The sequence below is a fragment of the Oncorhynchus masou genome, chromosome 8 (genome assembly GCF_036934945.1).
Source record: "Oncorhynchus masou masou isolate Uvic2021 chromosome 8, UVic_Omas_1.1, whole genome shotgun sequence".
Taxonomy (NCBI): Eukaryota; Metazoa; Chordata; class Actinopteri; order Salmoniformes; family Salmonidae; genus Oncorhynchus; species Oncorhynchus masou.
The window spans coordinates 21,320,427-21,340,388 of NC_088219.1; the positions used below are offsets into that span (position 1 = coordinate 21,320,427).

Here is a 19,962-nt window from a genome sequence, read left to right on the forward strand (position 1 = left end):
TTTGACTCAATTTGACATGAGGGTCTGCTATACAAACTGATGGAAAGTGGTGTTGGGGGTAAAACATACGACATCATAAAATCCATGTACACAAACAACAAGTGTGCGGTTAAAATTGGCAAAAAACACAAATTTCTTCACACAGGGTCGTGGGGTTAGACAGGGATGCAGCTTAAGCCCCACCCTCTTCAACATATATATCAACGAACTGGCGCGGGCACTCGAAAAGTCTGCAGCACCCGGCCTCACCCTACTAGAATCCGAAGTCAAATGTCTGCTGTTTGCTGATGATCTGGTACTTCTGTCACCAACCAAGGAGGGCCTACAGCAGCACCTAGATCTTATGCACAGATTCTGTCAGACCTGGGCCCTGACAGTAAATCTCAGTAAGACCAAAATAATGGTGTTCCAAAAAAGGTCCAGTCACCAGGACCACAAATACAAATTCCATCTAGACACTGTTGCCCTAGAGCACATAAAAAACTATACATACCTTGGCCTAAACATCAGCGCCACAGGTAACTTCCACAAAGCTGTGAACGATCTGAGAGACAAAGCAAGAAGGGCATTCTATGCCATCAAAAGGAACATAAATTTCAACATACCAATTAGGATCTGGCTAAAAATACTTGAATCAGTCATAGAGCCCATTGCCCTTTATGGTTGTGAGGTCTGGGGTTCGCTCACCAACCAAGACTTCACAAAATGGGACAAACACCAAATTGAGACTCTGCACACAGAATTCTGCAAAAATATCCTCTGTGTACAACGTAGAACACCAAATAATGCATGCAAAGCAGAATTAGGCCGATACCCACAAATTATCAAAATTCAGAAAAGAGCTGTTAAATTCTATAACCACCTAAAAGGAAGCGATTCCCAAACCTTCCACAACAAAGCCATCACCTACAGAGAGATGAACGTGGAGAAGAGTCCCCTAAGCAAGCTGGTCCTGGGGCTCTGTTCACAAACACACCCTACAGCGCCCCAGGACAGCAGCACAATTAGACCCAACCAAATCATGAGAAAACAAAAAGATAATTACTTGACACATTGGAAAGAATTAACAAAAAAACAGAGCAAACTAGAATGCTATTTGGCCCTAAACAGAGAGTACACAGCGGCAGAATACCTGACCACTGTGACTGACCCAAAATTAAGGAAAGCTTTGACTATGTACAGAATCAGCGAGCATAGCCTTGCTATTGAGAAAGGCCGCCGTAGGCAGACATGGCTCTCAAGAGAAGACAGGCTATGTGCTCACTGCCCACAAAATGAGGTGGAAACTGAGCTGCACTTCCTAACCTCCTACCCAATGTATGACCATATTAGAGAGACTTAGCTCCCTAAGATTACACAGATCCACAAAGAATTCGAAAACAAATCCAATTTTGAAAAACTCCCATATCTACTGGGTGAAATTCCACAGTGTGCCATCAGAGCAGCAAGATTTGTGACCTGTTGCCACGAGAAAAGGGCAACCAGTGAAGAACACGCACCATTGTAAATACAACCCATATCTATGCTTATTTATTTTATCTTGTGTCCTTTACCATTTGTACATTGTAAAAACACTGTATATATATATAATATGACATTTGTAATGTCTTTTATTGTTTTGAAACTTCTGTATGTGTGATGTCTACTGTTAATTTCACTTTATATATTATCTACCTTACTTGCTTTGGCAATGTTAACACATGTTTCCCATGCCAATAAAGCCCTTGAATTTAATTGAAATGAGTGTGAGAGGAAGGGAGGTAACCTCAGCGTGATGTAAAGTAACCAGTGACTGATTGTTGGGAAGAGGCCTGGGGTGTGAGTGTGTGTGCATGTGTGAGAGGCAGACGGGTGTATACATTGTGAGGGTGTGCGGGGTATGCATTGTGAGGGAGAGACGGGGTGTATGCGTGTGTGAGGGGGTATGCGTGTGTGGGGGGGTCTGCGTGTGTAAAGGGTAGAGGGGGTATGTGTTGTGAATGGAAGAGGAGGGTATGCAGTGTGAGGGGGAAAGGGTGGTATGAGTGTGTGAGGGGCGTATGCGTGTGTTTGGGGTGAGGGGGTATGCATGTCTGAGGGAGAGAGGGGGTATGCGTGTCTGAGGGGGAGAGGAGGATATGTGTGTAATGTCTGAGGGGGAGAGGGGGGCATGCGTATGTGTAGACATGGGTGAAGAGGGAATGGGGTATATTGCAGAACGTAACTGCTGTCGAGCTGCTTTACATAACAACGGCATTCATTAATAAGACAGAGATGCCATTGCACTTTTTGTCAGAACTTACATAACAATCTATTTATTGCTCAAAGCCAGGCCTGTTCAGTGGCAGGAGAGATGAATTGGTGGCATACTAGGTAGGCCTGGTAACCTGGGCCTGGGGCTGCATGCTGAATTCACTCAGGACCATAGAGATAAAACTGCCCAGGACTGCTGTCTACAGTTTATCATATCTAAAACACCACATCTATAGATGTATTTCTGAATATTAAAACAGCACTTCTGTATATCAATATTTCGCTTATTTAGAGCGTTGGGCCAGTAACCGAAAGGTTGTTAGATCATATCCCCAAGCTGACGAGGTAAAAATCTGTAATTCTGCCCCTGAACAAGGCAGTTAACCCACTGTTCCTAGGCTGTCATTGTAAATACGAATTTGTTCTTATCTGACTTACTTGCCTAGTTAAATAAAGGTAAAATAAAAAAGTGTACAGTATATTTCAAAACATATGAGTCTGGCTGTTGGAAAATGGACAGTACAGTAGGTTTGCTCTACCTTAAACAACTAACATGATCTCTCTCGAAATACAAAATCGTCCCCCTAAAAACATGAACACACACAGCTGTACAACTCATTTATAAACTATTGGTACTTAAACAAAAAAACAAATTTTTCAATACTCATCACACTCTCCACTGTGCCTCCTTCATTTTTAAAACATAATGACCTGAGCAAAAACATTACTCCTGTGTCTAGCAATCACTAAGCATGACACTAGCACAAAAATAGCACCTGATTGTGCTTCAATTCTGGCTTGGTTTTCATTGTCTTGCTCTTCAACCTCTTTTTAATTCAGCCCAGCCAACTGGATAAAGATAAGCTAGCAGACAGATCCTTTTGCAACCTCTTTCAAAGTCCTCGTTATTTGTATAAATAAAAACATACAATGACCATACTACATGTGAAAAAGAGTGAGAGAAAGATGGCTCATTCAGAAATTGTCATGTGTAGATTGACTGTACATTAGGACATGGACCACAAATAATACAATTGCTTCAAGAATATCATATACAACATTTTCCATTTCCATAAAAAAAGAGTCTTGCTAAGTCCTGTATTAACATCAATCCGCCTCAATATACACATCAATATTAACATCAATACACGAAAAGCAAAACATTAATAATATTAATAATATTAACAATAGTAATCTCCAGAGTTAGCATCCCCTGAGACCGGAGCTGTGTTCGAAAACTCATACCAACCACACTAACCGTACTATTTGTGACATAAATTGAGTATGCAGTATGCTTATTGGTCATATTATGGATATAGTTAGTATGGCAAAGGTTGCCGGATGTCCAGGCCCATAATGCAATTCTTCTGAAAATGGGTGTGGCTTCACAACGGTTTCAGATTTGAAAAAAATGTTGTAAAATATGCAGCCTAAATCCGACAAGACTGGATACAAATTCATTGCTTTAACTAATTATGATAAATGTTAAGAAAATGTTGAGTAATGTAATAAAGTAATGACTTTTCAAATAAGTTAGGTTGGCTGACAATTTGCTAGGTACGCTATCCTTACAAACCGCATAGCATATCATTACAGCAGTATGTACCGGTATGTTAGCTAGCTACCTAATGTTAGTTGGCTACTAATACATCGAACTTGCCAGTATATTAAGTATATACAATCTAACTACCAAATGTTTATTGACTTGATTATTTATGTAATTCTTAACTTAGCTAAGTGGTAAAGTCGTTGTGCGTTCTCAATGGACATTGTTAATTAGGTGCGATTTCAGAGCACTCTCGTCTGAGTGTGCCAGAGCACAGAATAACAGATGAATTTACGAACGATCAACACCCATTGAATATGGCCGGTGTCAGTAAAAATGCGTTATTAAATTGTTGCCAGCTGCACAGTTAGTCACCAACGGTCTGGATAACATGAAAACATCCTAACGAGCTCTGCTAGGGCAAGTAAAATGGTAAGATTGAGTTGTTTCATTTGTGTCTGAGACCTTCATGCTGCTCATCTCTGTATGATTGAAGAAGTCAGTGAACTCTGTCGGGTCTATTTAAAAATGATGGGTGGGGAAGTAAAACCTACTGCGTGATAGAGAAAGACGAGATAAGCCGTTTTGGTAAACGGCTTTTTTCACCCGATCTGCCCAACTTATCACCTCTAAAATGTAAATAAAACACTATAAAGAGTTTACATAATGTGTCATTACATACCTATTTGAAGGTTTGTGTCGAAATTTGAATTGGGTTTTTAGGACGACGCTAAAGTTATCTTCAGAAGTAACGACTTTTGAGAGTCATGATGGCTTGCAGTGATGATGCAAAAAAATGAATGCATTCAGTTGTACAATTGACTAGGTATCCCCCTACCCTGTCCCTGATGACACATCACAATTTAACGTACAGCATCGGAGGGGTCAGTTTTTCAACTTTTCTCCAATAATATCGGGCCATTACCATGTCAACCAATGCTTGAATAGAAACGTAATTCACACCCCAGATTGATGCCAACACAGTTGCTACAGTCCCATTAGTTTTCATTGCAGCCTAATTTGAAAACCACAGTTGTGTAAATTTGTACAGAATGGGGTTAGTCAACAGTACACCCTTCGTAAGATGTCTAGCAAGTAATTTCTTATGCTAACAAGCTAGCAAGAGGGTGCATAATAGCAACAGCATCAACCTCCGGTAGACAGGCATAGCGCTAGTACGCTCAACAGAAAGGATACCGTTCGTTTACAGTATACTAAAATCAACTAATAGTATAAAGTATGCAGTATACACTCATTAAGTATGTAGTATACAGTATACAGTTAGTATGGGTATTTGAACACAGCTCGGGTCTGATATCTCGTACGTCTGTATGTTAACGGAGTAAGGTTTGACGGAAGTTTATGCAGGAGCGCTGTATTTCTGATACAGAATGTATTTGATTTATTAGGATCCCCATTAGCCAACGCCAATGGCGACAGTCAGTCTTACTGGGGTCTGACACATAACGAAAAAGAGATAATTTACATACATTATTGACACTATCGCCCATAATAAAGCTTAGTGCGCTGTGATAAACTCTGTCCAATTGCTTCAATACAGAGGTACAGTAGCTACATTCATATAGACAATAAAGCTATAGTCTATAACCGGTATGGATGTTGATTGAAGGATTTGTTTTCTGCTATTTAATGAAAGGCATGACCTATTCCTATAAAATAAGCAAATATTTATTCCAAATTTCTTAACTAACTCATCAATAAGATTTTAAAAGATAGCTTTTCATCACCCAGATGTCCAGATATTTATAAGCAGAGACAAGATCAATGAGGGCATCATCCAATGTACGTATGCATAAATCATCAGATACATTTTTACGTGATTTTGAGAATAACATATACTTGGCTTTACCTGCATTAAGCACCAATTTCAGTTCAACAAAGGCTTTCTGCAAAGCAATTAAGGCAGATTGAAGCTCTGAAAGAGCCTGGTCAACCGTGGGGGCAATAGCATACTGTAGCGGTTTCCCAACCGAACTAAGAAGGAAATATTTGTAGGGTTAGGAGTCACTGTCTCTTTGAGGGCACAGCGGTTCCATACTTCCACGTATCAACCCGAGAAGGCACCCAGGTCACAGATGTTTGACCTGGTCCACCTAGCAACCAAAAAAATGGCTAGAACCCGCAACCCTCTATACTGGGGTCATCGTGGAAAGAATAGTGATTGACCACTACATCCGGGGCTTACCTTACGAGCTGAAGAAGGTTGTCAGCCAGGGCAATCCCACCACAGCGGATGGAGTGGTGAACCTCGTTTAAAGCCATGTCGACAAACTGCTCAAATCCAGCTGACTGGACAGAAACACCCAGGAAAAGGGAGGCCTCAGGAGCAAGACATCCCAACTGCAGACTCCCCGGGTTTGGAAAGAAAGAATCTATAGAGCGTCTGGAGAATGTGGGCGCTAGGACAATTTTTTTACAACCTGAAGCAAGGGCTAGGAATAGAGGGGTTGATACCGACACCTGGGAGTGCTACCACTGTGGAGAAATAGGACACATCGCATGGAACTGTCCCAAGAAGGAGGAACCCATGCAGGTCGACATTTCTTATCTACACCACTGCCATGTCGTTTCTGTCCATGTCCAAGCCCACTGCCATCCTCCACACCTCAGTCAGATACATGTCCAAGCCCACTGCCATCCCCCGCACCTCAGTCAGATACATGTCCAAGCCCACTGCCACCCCCCGCACCTCAGTCAGATACATGTCCAAACCCACTGCCATCACCCGCACCTCAGTCAGATACATGTCCAAACCCACTGCCATCACCCGCACCTCAGTCAGATACATGTCCAAACCCACTGCCATCACCCGCACCTCAGTCAGATACATGTCCAAGCCCACTGCCATCCCCCGCACCTCAGTCAGATGCATGTCCAAGCCCACTGCCATCCCCCGCACCTCAGTCAGATACATGTCCAAGCCCACTGCCATCCCCCGCACCTCAGTCAGATACATGTCCAAGCCCACTGCCATCCCCCGGACCTCAGTCAGATACAGGCCCAAGCCCACTGCCATCCTCCACACCTCAGTCAGATACATGTCCAGGCCCACTGCCATCCTCCACACCTCAGTCAGATACATGCCCAAGCCCACTGCCATCCCCCGCACCTCAGTCAGATACAGGTCCAAGCCCACTGCCATCCTCCACACCTCAGTCAGATACATGTCCAGGCCCACTGCCATCCTCCACACCTCAGTCAGATACAGGTCCAAGCCCACTGCCATCCCCCGCACCTCAGTCAGATACAGGTCCAAGCCCACTGCCATCCCCCGCACCTCAGTCAGATACAGGTCCAAGCCCACTGCCATCCCCCGCACCTCAGTCAGATACAGGTCCAAGCCCACTGCCATCCTCCACACCTCAGTCAGATACAGGTCCAAGCCCACTGCCATCCCCCGCACCTCAGTCAGATACATGTCCAAGCCTACTGCCATCCCCCGCACCTCAGTCAGATACAGGTCCAAGCCCACTGCCATCCTCCACACCTCAGTCAGATACATGTCCAAGCCCACTGCCATCCCCCGCACCTCAGTCAGATACATGTCCAAGCCCACTGCCATCCTCCACACCTCAGTCAGATACATGTCCAAGCCCACTGCCATCCTCCACACCTCAGTCAGATACAGGTCCAAGCCCACTGCCATCCCCTGCACCTCAGTCAGATACAGGTCCAAGCCTACTGCCATCCCCCGCACCTCTCAGTCAGATACAGGTCCAAGCCCACTGCCATCCTCCACACCTCAGTCAGATACATGTCCAAGCCTACTGCCATCCCCTGCACCTCAGTCAGATACATGTCCAAGCCCACTGCCATCCCCCGCACCTCAGTCAGATACATGTCCAAGCCCACTGCCATTCCCCGCACCTCAGTCAGATACATGTCCAAGCCTACTGCCATCCCCTGCACCTCAGTCAGATACATGTCCAAGCCCACTGCCATCCCCCGCACCTCAGTCAGATACATCTCCAAGCCCACTGCCATCCCCCGCACCTCAGTCAGATACATGTCCAAGCCCACTGCCATCCCCCGCACCTCAGTCAGATACATGTCCAAGCCCACTGCCATCACCCGCACCTCAGTCAGATACAGGCCCAAGCCCACTGCCATCCCCCGCACCTCAGTCAGATACATGTCCAAGCCCACTGCCATCCCCCGCACCTCAGTCAGATACATCTCCAAGCCCACTGCCATCCTCCACACCTCAGTCAGATACATGTCCAAGCCCACTGCCATCCTCCACACCTCAGTCAGATACAGGTCCAAGCCCACTGCCATCCCCTGCACCTCAGTCAGATACAGGTCCAAGCCTACTGCCATCCCCCGCACCTCAGTCAGATACAGGTCCAAGCCCACTGCCATCCTCCACACCTCAGTCAGATACATGTCCAAGCCTACTGCCATCCCCTGCACCTCAGTCAGATACATGTCCAAGCCCACTGCCATCCCCCGCACCTCAGTCAGATACATGTCCAAGCCCACTGCCATTCCCCGCACCTCAGTCAGATACATGTCCAAGCCTACTGCCATCCCCTGCACCTCAGTCAGATACATGTCCAAGCCCACTGCCATCCCCCGCACCTCAGTCAGATACATCTCCAAGCCCACTGCCATCCCCCGCACCTCAGTCAGATACATGTCCAAGCCCACTGCCATCCCCCGCACCTCAGTCAGATCCACATGTCCAAGCCCACTGCCATCCGCACCTCAGTCAGATACAGGTCCAAGCCCACTGCCATCCTCCACACCTCAGTCAGATACAGGTCCAAGCCCACTGCCATTCCCCGCACCTCAGTCAGATACAGGTCCAAGCCTACTGCCATCCCCCGCACCTCAGTCAGATACATGTCCAAGCCTACTGCCATCCCCCGCACCTCAGTCAGATACAGGTCCAAGCCCACTGCCATCCTCCACACCTCAGTCAGATACAGGTCCAAGCCCACTGCCATCCCCTGCACCTCAGTCAGATACAGGTCCAAGCCCACTGCCATCCCCCGCCCTCAGTCAGATACTGGTCCAAGCCCACTGCCATCCCCTGCACCTCAGTCAGATACTGGTCCAAGCCCACTGCCATCCCCCGCCCCTCAGTCAGATACTGGTCCAAGCCCACTGCCATCCCCTGCACCTCAGTCAGATACATGTCCAAGCCCACTGCCATCCCCCGCACCTCAGTCAGATACTGGTCCAAGCCCACTGCCATCCCCTGCACCTCAGTCAGATACATGTCCAAGCCCACTGCCATCCCCCGCACCTCAGTCAGATACATGTCCAAGGTAAAGAAGTAGATGCTCTTCCAGACTCCGGGAGCATTGTCTCCCTTATCATGCCTTCACTACTAACCCAGTTGCAGAGGACTGCCGCTCCAACTATGCACATCACCTGTGTACATGCTGACACCAAAACGTACCCAACCGCAGATGTAGAGATTAACACCAGCAGAGGGCGGTTCAGAGGTAACCTAGAGTTGATTGAAAACCTACCATATTCCATGCTACTGGGTGGTGACTGTCCATATTTTCAAGAATTGTATAAATGACTACAGGACAAAGGAGATGGCTGTGCCAGTAATAGGGCACAACCAGGTCCATTTACATTTTCCAGTGAAAATAAAATAGAAGAACAAGAACTCCCTGACCTATGAAAGGAAAATTAACAAATTGGTTCTTACCTGCCTCTCCCGTAGCCGATATTCGATTTCTCCTGGGAGAAGAAGGGGAAGGAAATGACGAAGAGGTAGGAAACCAAGTGGGGATAAATGGGCCAGAAATGGTGGAAGAGGAGGAAGAAGAAGCGCACGGTGAGGAGCCTGGAAATTCTTATGCCAATGAGATTTTTCCTCCCGAGTTAACACAGTATAGAGGAAGGTTTCGTACTGCTCAGCTGGAAGACCCCACGCTACAGAACGCCAGACAGAATGTCAAGGTAATAGATGGTATATAAATCCTGCTAATGTACTCACTTTTCCTAATTTTGCCATGAGAAACAATCTCTTATACCAGATCACGAAGTCCAATTACATCACAGTGGAGCAGCTGTTGGTTCCAACCCCGTTTCGGGCAAACAATGCTGAGCCTGGCCCATAGCCACTTGTTGGGAGGACATTTACAGAGAGACAAAACACAAGAACGGGTGTTACAACACTTCTTCTGCCGTGGGCGTATGCGAATGTGGTAAGGTATTGCCAGGGATGTCCTGACTGTCAAAGAACCTCACCCCTTCCTGATTTACGAAATCCCTTAATCCCGTTGCCAGCGATGGACACACCATTCAATATAATTGCTATGACTTTAACTGGACCATTTACCATGGTCTGCAAAAGGTTTTCAACATATACTGGTCGTGGTGAATTATGCCACCAGGTATCCCAAAGCTATTCTCCTGCGTAGTGCCAACACCAAGAGCATCACCAGAAAGCTGCTACAGATGTTCTCCCGGGTTGGTTAACACTGTGAAATCCTGACGGACCAAGGTATGGTGTTCATGTCCAAGGTGATGAAATATGTATGTAAATTGCTTCAAATCAAACAACTACAACACTTCATGCACATCCCCCAGACCGACAGCCTAGTAAAGAGATTTAATAGAACCATGAAATCTCTGCTCAGACGGACCATGGAGCGGGACGGGCGAAACTGAGATCAGCTGCTGCTGTTTTTGGTGTTTGCCATAAGAGAGGTACCCCAGGCATCCACTGGCTTGTCCCCATTTGAGCTATTGTTTTCCCACAGGCCCAGAGGAATGCTAAATGTGACGAAGGAGAACTGGGAACAGCCCAGCCCCCACAACACTGTCATAGAATGTATAAAATAAATGAGAGAACGCATAAACAGTGTAATGCACATTGTGAAGGAACATTTACAGCAGGCCCAAGAGTCGAGTGTATAACCACAGTCCAGCTCAACCCCGAGAGTTTACCCCAGGGGATTGGGTTATGGTGTCAGTACCCAGGATAGAATGTAAATTCCTGGCCACATGACGGGGTCCCTACAAGGTGCTGCAGAAAATGGGGCCTATGAACTACCTCATCCATCAGCCAGGGATAAGGAAGCTAGAACAAGTGGGTAAGTCAAGAAGTATGGTGGGCAGGGGGGGGTAAACAAAAATACAGACTTCAGTACTTTCGGCCACTTCCCCTTCTTCCGAGAACCTGCTGGAAGATATTACCCTCGGAGATGTATCACCTTCCCAGAGTTACGTTTGCTGGTTATGAAAAATAAAGATGTGTTTTCGTCCTTACCAGGATATGCCCATCACATCCTACATGACATCCTCACGCCTCCAGGGATAAGGGTTCATCAAAAACCTTACCGGGTGCCAGAAGCGAAGAGAGCTGCAATAAAAGAAGTGGGGAATTTGTTGGAGCTGGAAGTCATTGAAGAGTCACACAGTGTGTGGTCCAGCCCAATAGACCTGGTGTTGAAACCAGATGGTACAGTACGATTCTGTAATGACTTCCGTAAGTTGATTGTCATTTCGGAATTTGATGCTTATCCCATGCCGAGAATAGATGAGATGATAAAAAACGGGGAAATGCCCGGTTCGTTAGTACACTTAATCTAACCAAGGGGTATTGGCAGGTTCCTCTGACCCCTGCAGATTGTGAGAAGACGGCATTCTCGACTCCAGACGGCCTGTTCCAATATGTGCGACTGCCCTTTGGACTTCATGAAGCCCCCGCCATGTCTCAAAGGCTGATGAACCGCATTCTGCGGCCACCTCAATCGTATGCTGCAGACTACCTGGATGATGTGATAATCTACAGCCACACATGGGAGGAGCACCTAATCCGATTAACAGCAGTCACATATGCTCTTCGGGAAGCAGGACTCTAAGCCAACCCAAAGAATTACATGCTGGGGTAAGTGAAGCAAAGTATCTGGGCCATTCCATAGGGCAAGGGTTGATCAAACCACAAGAGAAGAAGGTCGCTGCGATCCAGAATTGACCTCGCCCAGTGAATAAGTATCTGGGAATAACCGCTTCCTGGGAATAACGAGTTATTAGACGTTTCATCCAGGATTATGCAAACATTTCAGGAACCCTGTGTGACCTGACCCGGAAGGCCCAACCTGCCATGGTACAGTGGAACCCTGCAGCCGAAGAGGCATTTCAGAAACTGAAAACTGCCTTATGCACTGCTCCTGTATTCGGCAGATTTTTACAAGCCTCTGGTTATACAGACAGATGCATCGGACACTGGAATTGGAGTTATACTCTCGCAGGAAGTTAATGAAGAGGAATATCCTGTACTGTACATTAGCCGTAAATTGATTCCCTGGGAAACCAAATATGCAACAGTGGAAAAAGAGTGTTTGGCAATCAAATAGGCTCTGGAGTCCTTGAAATATTATGTTCAGGGCTGCAAGTTTTTATTGATGACAGATCACGCTCCCCTTACCTGGATGAAGCAGAATAAAGACATTAACGCCCGGATCACCCGGTGATTCCTCAGCCACCATCCTTTTCACTATCGGATCATGGTAATGTTGATGCCATTTATCGTATGCATGCCATGTTTTCTTCGACCACTCTGACCACAGGGTCAATGCTGAGGGAGAAGGTATGTAGTGGTTTCAGGGGTTGTGTTGTGGAAGGACGTTATGTGCCTGCGAGGTTTCTTTGTTTTTTGGCTGCCAGGACCATGGACAGCAATGTGAAGTATTCCCCAGAGGCAGGACTACAGACAGCTCAGGGAAAACCTCTAGACTGCAGCAGAACAGCCACACCTGTCTCTAGTTGTAATCATAGCCAAACTGCAGACGGGTGAAACCAATCCGTTCCTCTACCTAACCGTGCCCTGAGTTCTTTCTTTGACCCCGGCAGGTGAAGGAGTAGGAGGTTATTGGAGAGACAGAGCGTACAGTGGAGAAGGAGGTTTTAAAGAAGGACATTATAATTTCAACAAGGATTGGACCCCCAAAGACAAAGCTTGGAGGACCTTCCACTGGTGGTGAAGTGTTTACTTTGTTTGTTTTGGGTTTTGTATATCAAGAATGCTGTCAAAGTCTGCTAGTAATAAACAGTTTTACTTGGACTGGTGTAGTGTGTTTGTATGTGTAAACCCTGCCCGGTGCCGAAACTGCTACAATACAATACATCTGCATGTAACACTTTTTACCAGATAGACCAACAGGCAGGGAAGGTGGGGGTTTCGAGCTAGGCTAGCTTGACTCCACACACCTGCAGCAGTGGATGGCATTGGGAGGCGTGGTAGGTTGGTGGTATGGACAGGGGTTGTAGCCACTGGCCGGCTGTGGATCAGAGCTGTCTCCCAGGGCCGTTAGGTCCACCTCCACTGGGGTAAAACTGTTTGATAGCCGGATCAGATCTTCCAGGATAGATGGAGGCCAGTCTCTCCCCTGGGCAGCAGAGTTGAGCTTACCATCTATCCGGTGGAGTGGAACAGATCAAAGCTGCCCGATTCATTGGCACCCTGGCTGTAGGAGGCAATAAAGTCCAAGATGCGATTTGCTTGGGATGCAGCTAGGTCAGTGAAGTTTGAAAGCAGGTTCTGCTTTTGTCGCAGCGGAGCTAACAACCAGATAATCTATTTTCATAGCTGCTTGATTCTTGCATGGAAATCATCTGGCACCTATCGCATTTGGGCCTAGTCATGCATAAAAACACTGGTAGTCTAGCACTGCTAGCCTGCTAGCTAGTAGGATCCAAGCTCTGGTCAGGTTGGAGAGGTCCCAACCACAGGGGCTAACTACGATGCTAGCCTGTAACTAAGGGTGTGTGGTACAATGAAAACGCTAATCCAAACGCTAACCCAAAACGATATGAAAAAATAAAAGCGCCATAGATTAGGCTTTAAACAGACAACAAATTCACATGCCAAACAAATTGAAAAACACCGGCAACACACCAATCGGCCGTGATGTATTCTGCCTCGAGTGTTGATCTGAACATGTACACATGCTGATGCAATGTCATGCATGTATGGGCTCTACAGAGTATGCACATATTGTACAAATGTACTATTTTAATTTGATCACTCTGTTGTCCGGGATAATTTTCCTGCACAACAGGAAATGCAAATTGTAGTATATTAGAGGTTTAAAAAGTTTAACTTAATTTATCCTCACCAAAAATGTACTAACCCCTACAACAATGTATATTTATTATTATCACTTAATAATAAATATTGTTGCAGGATATTGTCATTATTTGCGGCACAGTGAATTAGAAATACTGGTAGAGCTCGGGCAGAGGAATCCATTGTGCCGTGTGCAACGAGCGGTGAAGGAGAGGCGAGAGAGTGACAGAGTTGGTCTCACCCTGACTATCACATTACCTCAGTGCTCACCATTAAACATGAGTCTGGCCTGGCCTCTCTCCACGGCCCCTTCAGCGCTCCCTCTCCCTCCTCTCTTTTACTCTTAAAGGGACACACCCTCACTACAGCACACAACGTCATTATTTTCCACATCAAAACTACTGTCCTTGATTCAGTGAACTGGTGACGTGGGCTCTGGGTAATAGGGTTTGAAGTGCATCCAGTTATACCGTTTTCAAATACTACAGTTTCATATGGATTTGAAAGGGTAGGTTTATTGTACTTGACTGATATCATGTTTGTGAAGTGATACTAACACTTAACACATGCCTTGCGAGCAAAGGTGCTCTTCTGTGTATCAGAAAGCAGTTCTGTAGTTCCGTGAGCAGTGGAGGCGCTGCAGTGTGCCTATTTTATACCTGACTAGTTGCATGTTTGGAATGGAAGGCCTGCCGACCGACCTCGTGCCTCATACTTCCCCTGGTGTTTATGCATTCACATTAGCATAATGCATACCTTGTCATGCCATCAAGTCAGTGGCCTACATGTACAATTAACTGGTCAACTGAACAATGTCTCCTTTTATTTGAGGGTATTTTCATACATACCTGTTTTACCGTTTAGAAATGCATGCACTTTATGTAACTGAACAAATAAACCCAACCACCCTCCAAACACACCAAGACAGTCGTGAAGAGGGCACGACAAAGCCTATACCCCCTTAGGAGATTGAAAAGATTTGGCATGGGTCCTCAGATCCTCAAAAATGTCTACAGCTGCACCATCGAGGGTATCCTGACTGGTTGCATCACTGCCTGGTATGGCAACTGCTCGGCCTCTGACCGCAAGGCACTACAGAGGGTAGTGTGTACGGCCCAGTACATCACTGGAGCTGAGCTTCCATCCAGGACCTCTATACCAGGCGGTGTCAGAGGAAGGCCCTAAAAATTGAGCGGTACCCGAGTGCCAAGTCTAGGTCCAAAAGGCTCCTTAACAGCTTCTACCCCCAAGTCATGAAACTCCTGAACAGCTAATCAAATGGCTACCCAGACTATTTGCATTGCCCCCCCCCCACCCCTTCATTTACGCTGCTGCTACTCTCTGTTATTATCAATGCCTAGTCACTTTAACTCTACCTACATGTACATATTACCTCAATTACCTCGACTAACCTGTGCCCCTGCACATTGACTCTGTACCGGTACCCCCTGTACATAGCTACGCTTATTTTACTGCTGCTCTTTAATTATTTGTTACGTTTTTACTTATCTATTTTTACTTAATACTTATATTTCTTAAAACTGTATTGTTGGTTAAGGGCTTGTAAGTAAGCATTTCACTATAAGGTCTAATTGCTCCTGTAAGCAATTAGACCTTACAGGAGCAATTATTAGTATTCAGCGCATGTGACAAATACAATTTAATTCGATTTTTGATTTGATTTTCAAGTGTATGACAGTCTGTACATTCAGAGGGACATGGGTAATATCATTCACAAGAGCCTGAATTAAATGTGGGTTATTGTTGCATAATCATGAGAAAATACACATCACACCACCTCCTCAGCAGTTATTTTACATTTAGCAGATGCTCTCATCCAGAGGGACTTACAGGAGCAATGAGGGTTAAGTGCCTTGCTTATCTTTTTTAAATAGATTTTGAACCAGCAATCTTTTGGTTTCTGGCCCAACACTCTTAACCTGTAAGCTACCTGCCGCCCAGTGCCCAGTTATCTGAAGAGACATTACCTCAGAGGAGGCAGTACGGCGACTAGAACGAAATGAGCTCTTGCACCGTTTGTTGTGATAACTCCTTTTATGGCCTCTGGAAAATTAGTGATGTGTAACTTTCTAACTGGTTTGGCTGGCTCTGCCGTTTTGAGAGCTGGTGCAATCAGGTGCCTGAAGCAGAAGAACAATACTCTTCTCTCTGTTTGCGTTGTGTGATGCTTTGTTGTGTCTTTGTTCTGCTGTGTCAGACAGTCTTTCCAAGAGTGGACCTCACTGACTGACAGCTCTGGGAAATGTGGTCTCTCTCTCTCTCTTCTCTCTCTCTCGCTCTGTGACAGGTCCAAGGAGTGTAGTCTGGCCAACAAAACTAGGCCACAGCGTGATTTCACATTTGTTACACAGCCAATACCATACGGCCTGTCCTGTCACAATGTGCATCTATTTATCACAGAGTCCCATGGGCGTAAGCTCACTCTCAACTTGTCCGTGCACTGAATGCAGCCCTTTCACTGTAATGTATGTGCAGTATCTCAACACATTACATGCAGTGTATTCACACTAGAATTTCAAAATGTAAGCAAATGTTAATAATCCATCAAAATTGTGCAAATGTTTTCAGCATTTTGTAGACAGCATTTTTGAAGGCAATCTGCTTGTTTTCTGTTGTAGGCTAGATATCCAAAGCTGAGAGAATTGACTGTTTTTCTTAACCGTGCTCCTGTAGGATCACAAACTGGAGGTTAAAGCACAGATCATGCTTTGCAGTGGAATTAAATAGTGAGGGGCACTTGTCGACTTGAGCCAGTTATTTTCCACTGTGATAGTAAATAAACAGTACCCCTTATATCAGTTTAACAAGGGAGACAGGAGAGGCCAGGGGAGAAGGGAGGGGAGGGGAGAGGCCAAGGGAGAAGGTAGGAGAGATGCCAAGGGAGAAGGTAGGAGAGAGGCCAGGGGAGAAGGGAGTGAGAGGCCAGGGAAGAAGGGAGTGAGAGGCCAGGGGAGAAGGGAGTGAGAGGCCAGGGGAGAAGGGAGTGAGAGGCCAGGGGAGAAGGGAGTGAGAGGCCAGGGAAGAAGGGAGTGAGAGGCCAGGGGAGAAGGGAGTGAAAGGCCAGGGGAAGGCCAAGGCCATTTCACACCCTGGAAACCTTTTGTGTGTGTGAATGAGTGTGTGTGGATGCACGTTTGTGTATGCATGTATGTATGTGTGTACATGTGTGTGTTTGCTTGTGTGTGACTCAGCTCTGAATGGGTCTATGGTAACACAGGGCTGCATGGGGAGATAGATGGGAGAAACTCCTGTTAGAAACAAACAGTAAAGAGGAAAGGAGCACAGAGAGGGACACTATGGCAACACAGCTGGGGAGCCGAGATACAGGTCAGGGCTTTGACCAAGAGAACGTGTGCTGTGTCCTCATATGCCTTTTAGCGGACACACATGGTCAGCTTTGGGGGTACAATATTTTGTGTTTCACTGTCTACATGTTTATGAGTGTGCATTTGAGTATTTGTATTTTGTGTGTTTGTGTTGAGACGTTTATGAAGCAGCTCACCTCTTTGTTCCTCTCGGGCTCCTATGCTCTAATTCATCATGACTCTGTGCTCATGTCTCTCCTCTTCTTCTTTTGTTGGCAGGAACGGGGGCTTTCATTTGCCTGAGACGAGGAAACAGAGCAGTTTATAGCCCAGAGAGAAGGAGGCAGACAACGCGGGAAGGACTGACGTGGACGACTGCAGTCACAAAGATAGGGAATGGCGACGTGAGAGCCATGAGGGAGGAGAGCGAGGGGGTTTTGCTACACCTACACATCATCCCTGAACACTGTCTCTACTAACACCTCCCTCCCCCTTCCTGCTCCGCAAGCTTCCTAAGGGGGGTAACCCCTGATATGACCCCCAGCCCCCGTGGCATCAGGTAGTCCAGCCCCAGCTCCAGGCTCTGTGTGGGCCTCCCAACATGTCCTGGTAGAGCTCTACGGCAACTCTAGTCGCAAAGCCTGGGATAAACCCACAGAAGACCAACGGACATACCCTAGACCACGAGGATAATAAAATACTCCTGAGTCATTCCTGCTCTGTGGTTCTCATTTCTCTCTGTGTGCTCTGAGTGGCAGGTTTGAAGGAAAGTGTCTCTCTCTCTTCCCATCAAGCCCCTGCAGCATTAAGGATTCAAACATAATCCAATCCCTGCTCTGACATACATTCCTTTTTTCTTTTGCCTAGTCTCTCATCTCTGCTCTTTTTGATATTTTTGGATTATTTCGGTTTGATCCCATACACGCCATTTTTGTCACCCGGCACGTTCTCTTCTGCGATCACCACGTTTTCCTCAGTGTTCACCGCGTGGCAGACGACCATGGGTTGCCGGCAGAGTTCAGAGGAGAAGGAGGCGGCCCGGCGCTCCCGGCGGATCGACCGCCACCTGCGCTCGGAAAGCCAGCGGCAGCGGCGTGAGATCAAGCTCCTTCTGCTGGGCACCAGCAACTCTGGCAAGAGCACCATCGTCAAGCAGATGAAGATCATCCACAGTGGAGGCTTCAATCTGGACGCCTGCAAGGAGTACAAGCCCCTCATCCTCTACAACGCTATTGACTCGCTCACACGCATCATCCGTGCCCTCGCCACGCTCAAGATCGACTTCCACAACCCTGACCGCGCCTACGACGCCGTGCAGCTCTTCGCCCTGACCGGGCCGGCCGAGAGCAAAGGAGAGATCACAGCAGAGCTGCATGGGGTAATGAAGCGCCTGTGGGATGACTCAGGGGTGCAGGAGTGCTTCTGCCGCTCCAACGAGTACCACCTGGAGGATAACACTGCCTACTATCTGAACGACCTGGACCGCATCTCCTCCAACGAGTTCATCCCCACCGTGGAGGACATCCTGCGCTCCCGCGACATGACCACGGGCATCGTGGAGAACAAGTTCACCTTCAAGGAGCTCACCTTCAAGATGGTAGACGTGGGGGGGCAGCGCTCGGAGAGGAAGAAGTGGATCCACTGCTTCGAGGGCGTGACCGCCATCATTTTCTGTGTGGAGCTAAGCGGCTATGACCTCAAGCTCTATGAAGACAACCAGACGGTAAGGGAAGCCATGGGCAACACACGCAACATTAGCCATTACACAACCAGTCAGTTCCTGTCCACACTCTGTCATCACACCCTTGGGGTGTGCTGTTATCTATGACACTGTGGTGTTCTCTTTCACACTTCTCAGGGTGGATTACATTTAAGGTCAATTCTTACCACACTACTTATTTTTGCAGAATTGAATATGCTATAATGAATATACATCATAATATGATTCAAAATGGCAGAGGCCCAAGTTGACCTCTAGCATGTGTCCTCAGAATGTTGGAGGTAAATGATCAAGTAACAACCCCTATCTAACGATTCAAAGAGGAACATGTATCTGACATTCTGTGTAGATAATGATATCTTTACCCAGTGAAAGCATGAAAAGGGAAGACTTTATTCATAGATAGAGAGCTAACTGTTGCGAGAAACATTGAGAGCAGATAACACATGCAACAGCACATGAGTCTCATGTTATTTCTGCTGCTTCATTACTACTTTTATTCAACCTTCTGCATTCCCCTGAATGCTACTTCTCATAAAACAACATAGAATGCTTCTGTCATGGCCTAGATTCTCCTTATCTACATTATATTTCCCGGAAAACATGTTAGTTACAGAGAGGTTTGGATCTTAGCTGTTAGAGAAAGGGAGGGAAAGTTGCTGCTGTAACATATAACAACGTGCATTGTGTTCTTGTTTGTAACCTTTAGCTATACTCTACCTTCCTGTGGCAACTGTGGCCTGATAATTCACGTGTAACATAAATAAGACAAGATGTACTAGGTCCTGGCTGAGTTAGTACATGAAATCAATTAGTTTTAGCGAGTTATAAATACATTCTTCAGAGGAAAATGCAGTTAGGTGTTAATTGAGTTCACAGTGTAAGGTGTGAGGGTGTACCTGTGAGAATTAGCAGCTTTCGAGGGCACTGTTCAGCAGTGGGATGTCGCAGGTGCAGGAACAATTGACTTCCTGGATGAAATGGGGGGGAAATGAAGAGAAAGACGGAGAGGAAGTCAGGAATGGAGAAGGAAAAAAGGGATTGTTAAGCTCTGCAAGCTTCCTAAGGGGGGTAACCC

The 19,962-nt window shown here is 46.5% G+C and overlaps 1 protein-coding gene across 2 annotated transcripts in view; it reads left to right on the plus strand.

Annotated features, from left to right (window-relative positions):
* Positions 1-19,962, plus strand: part of LOC135544386 (guanine nucleotide-binding protein G(z) subunit alpha) — a 53,207-nt gene that overhangs the window by 22,586 nt on the left and 10,659 nt on the right. For both annotated transcript variants that reach the window (XM_064971952.1, XM_064971951.1), the window contains one exon: positions 17,444-18,887. In XM_064971952.1, coding sequence (XP_064828024.1) covers positions 18,165-18,887 — 723 coding nt within the window. In that variant the 5' untranslated portion in view covers positions 17,444-18,164. The remainder of the gene's footprint in view (positions 1-17,443; positions 18,888-19,962) is intronic.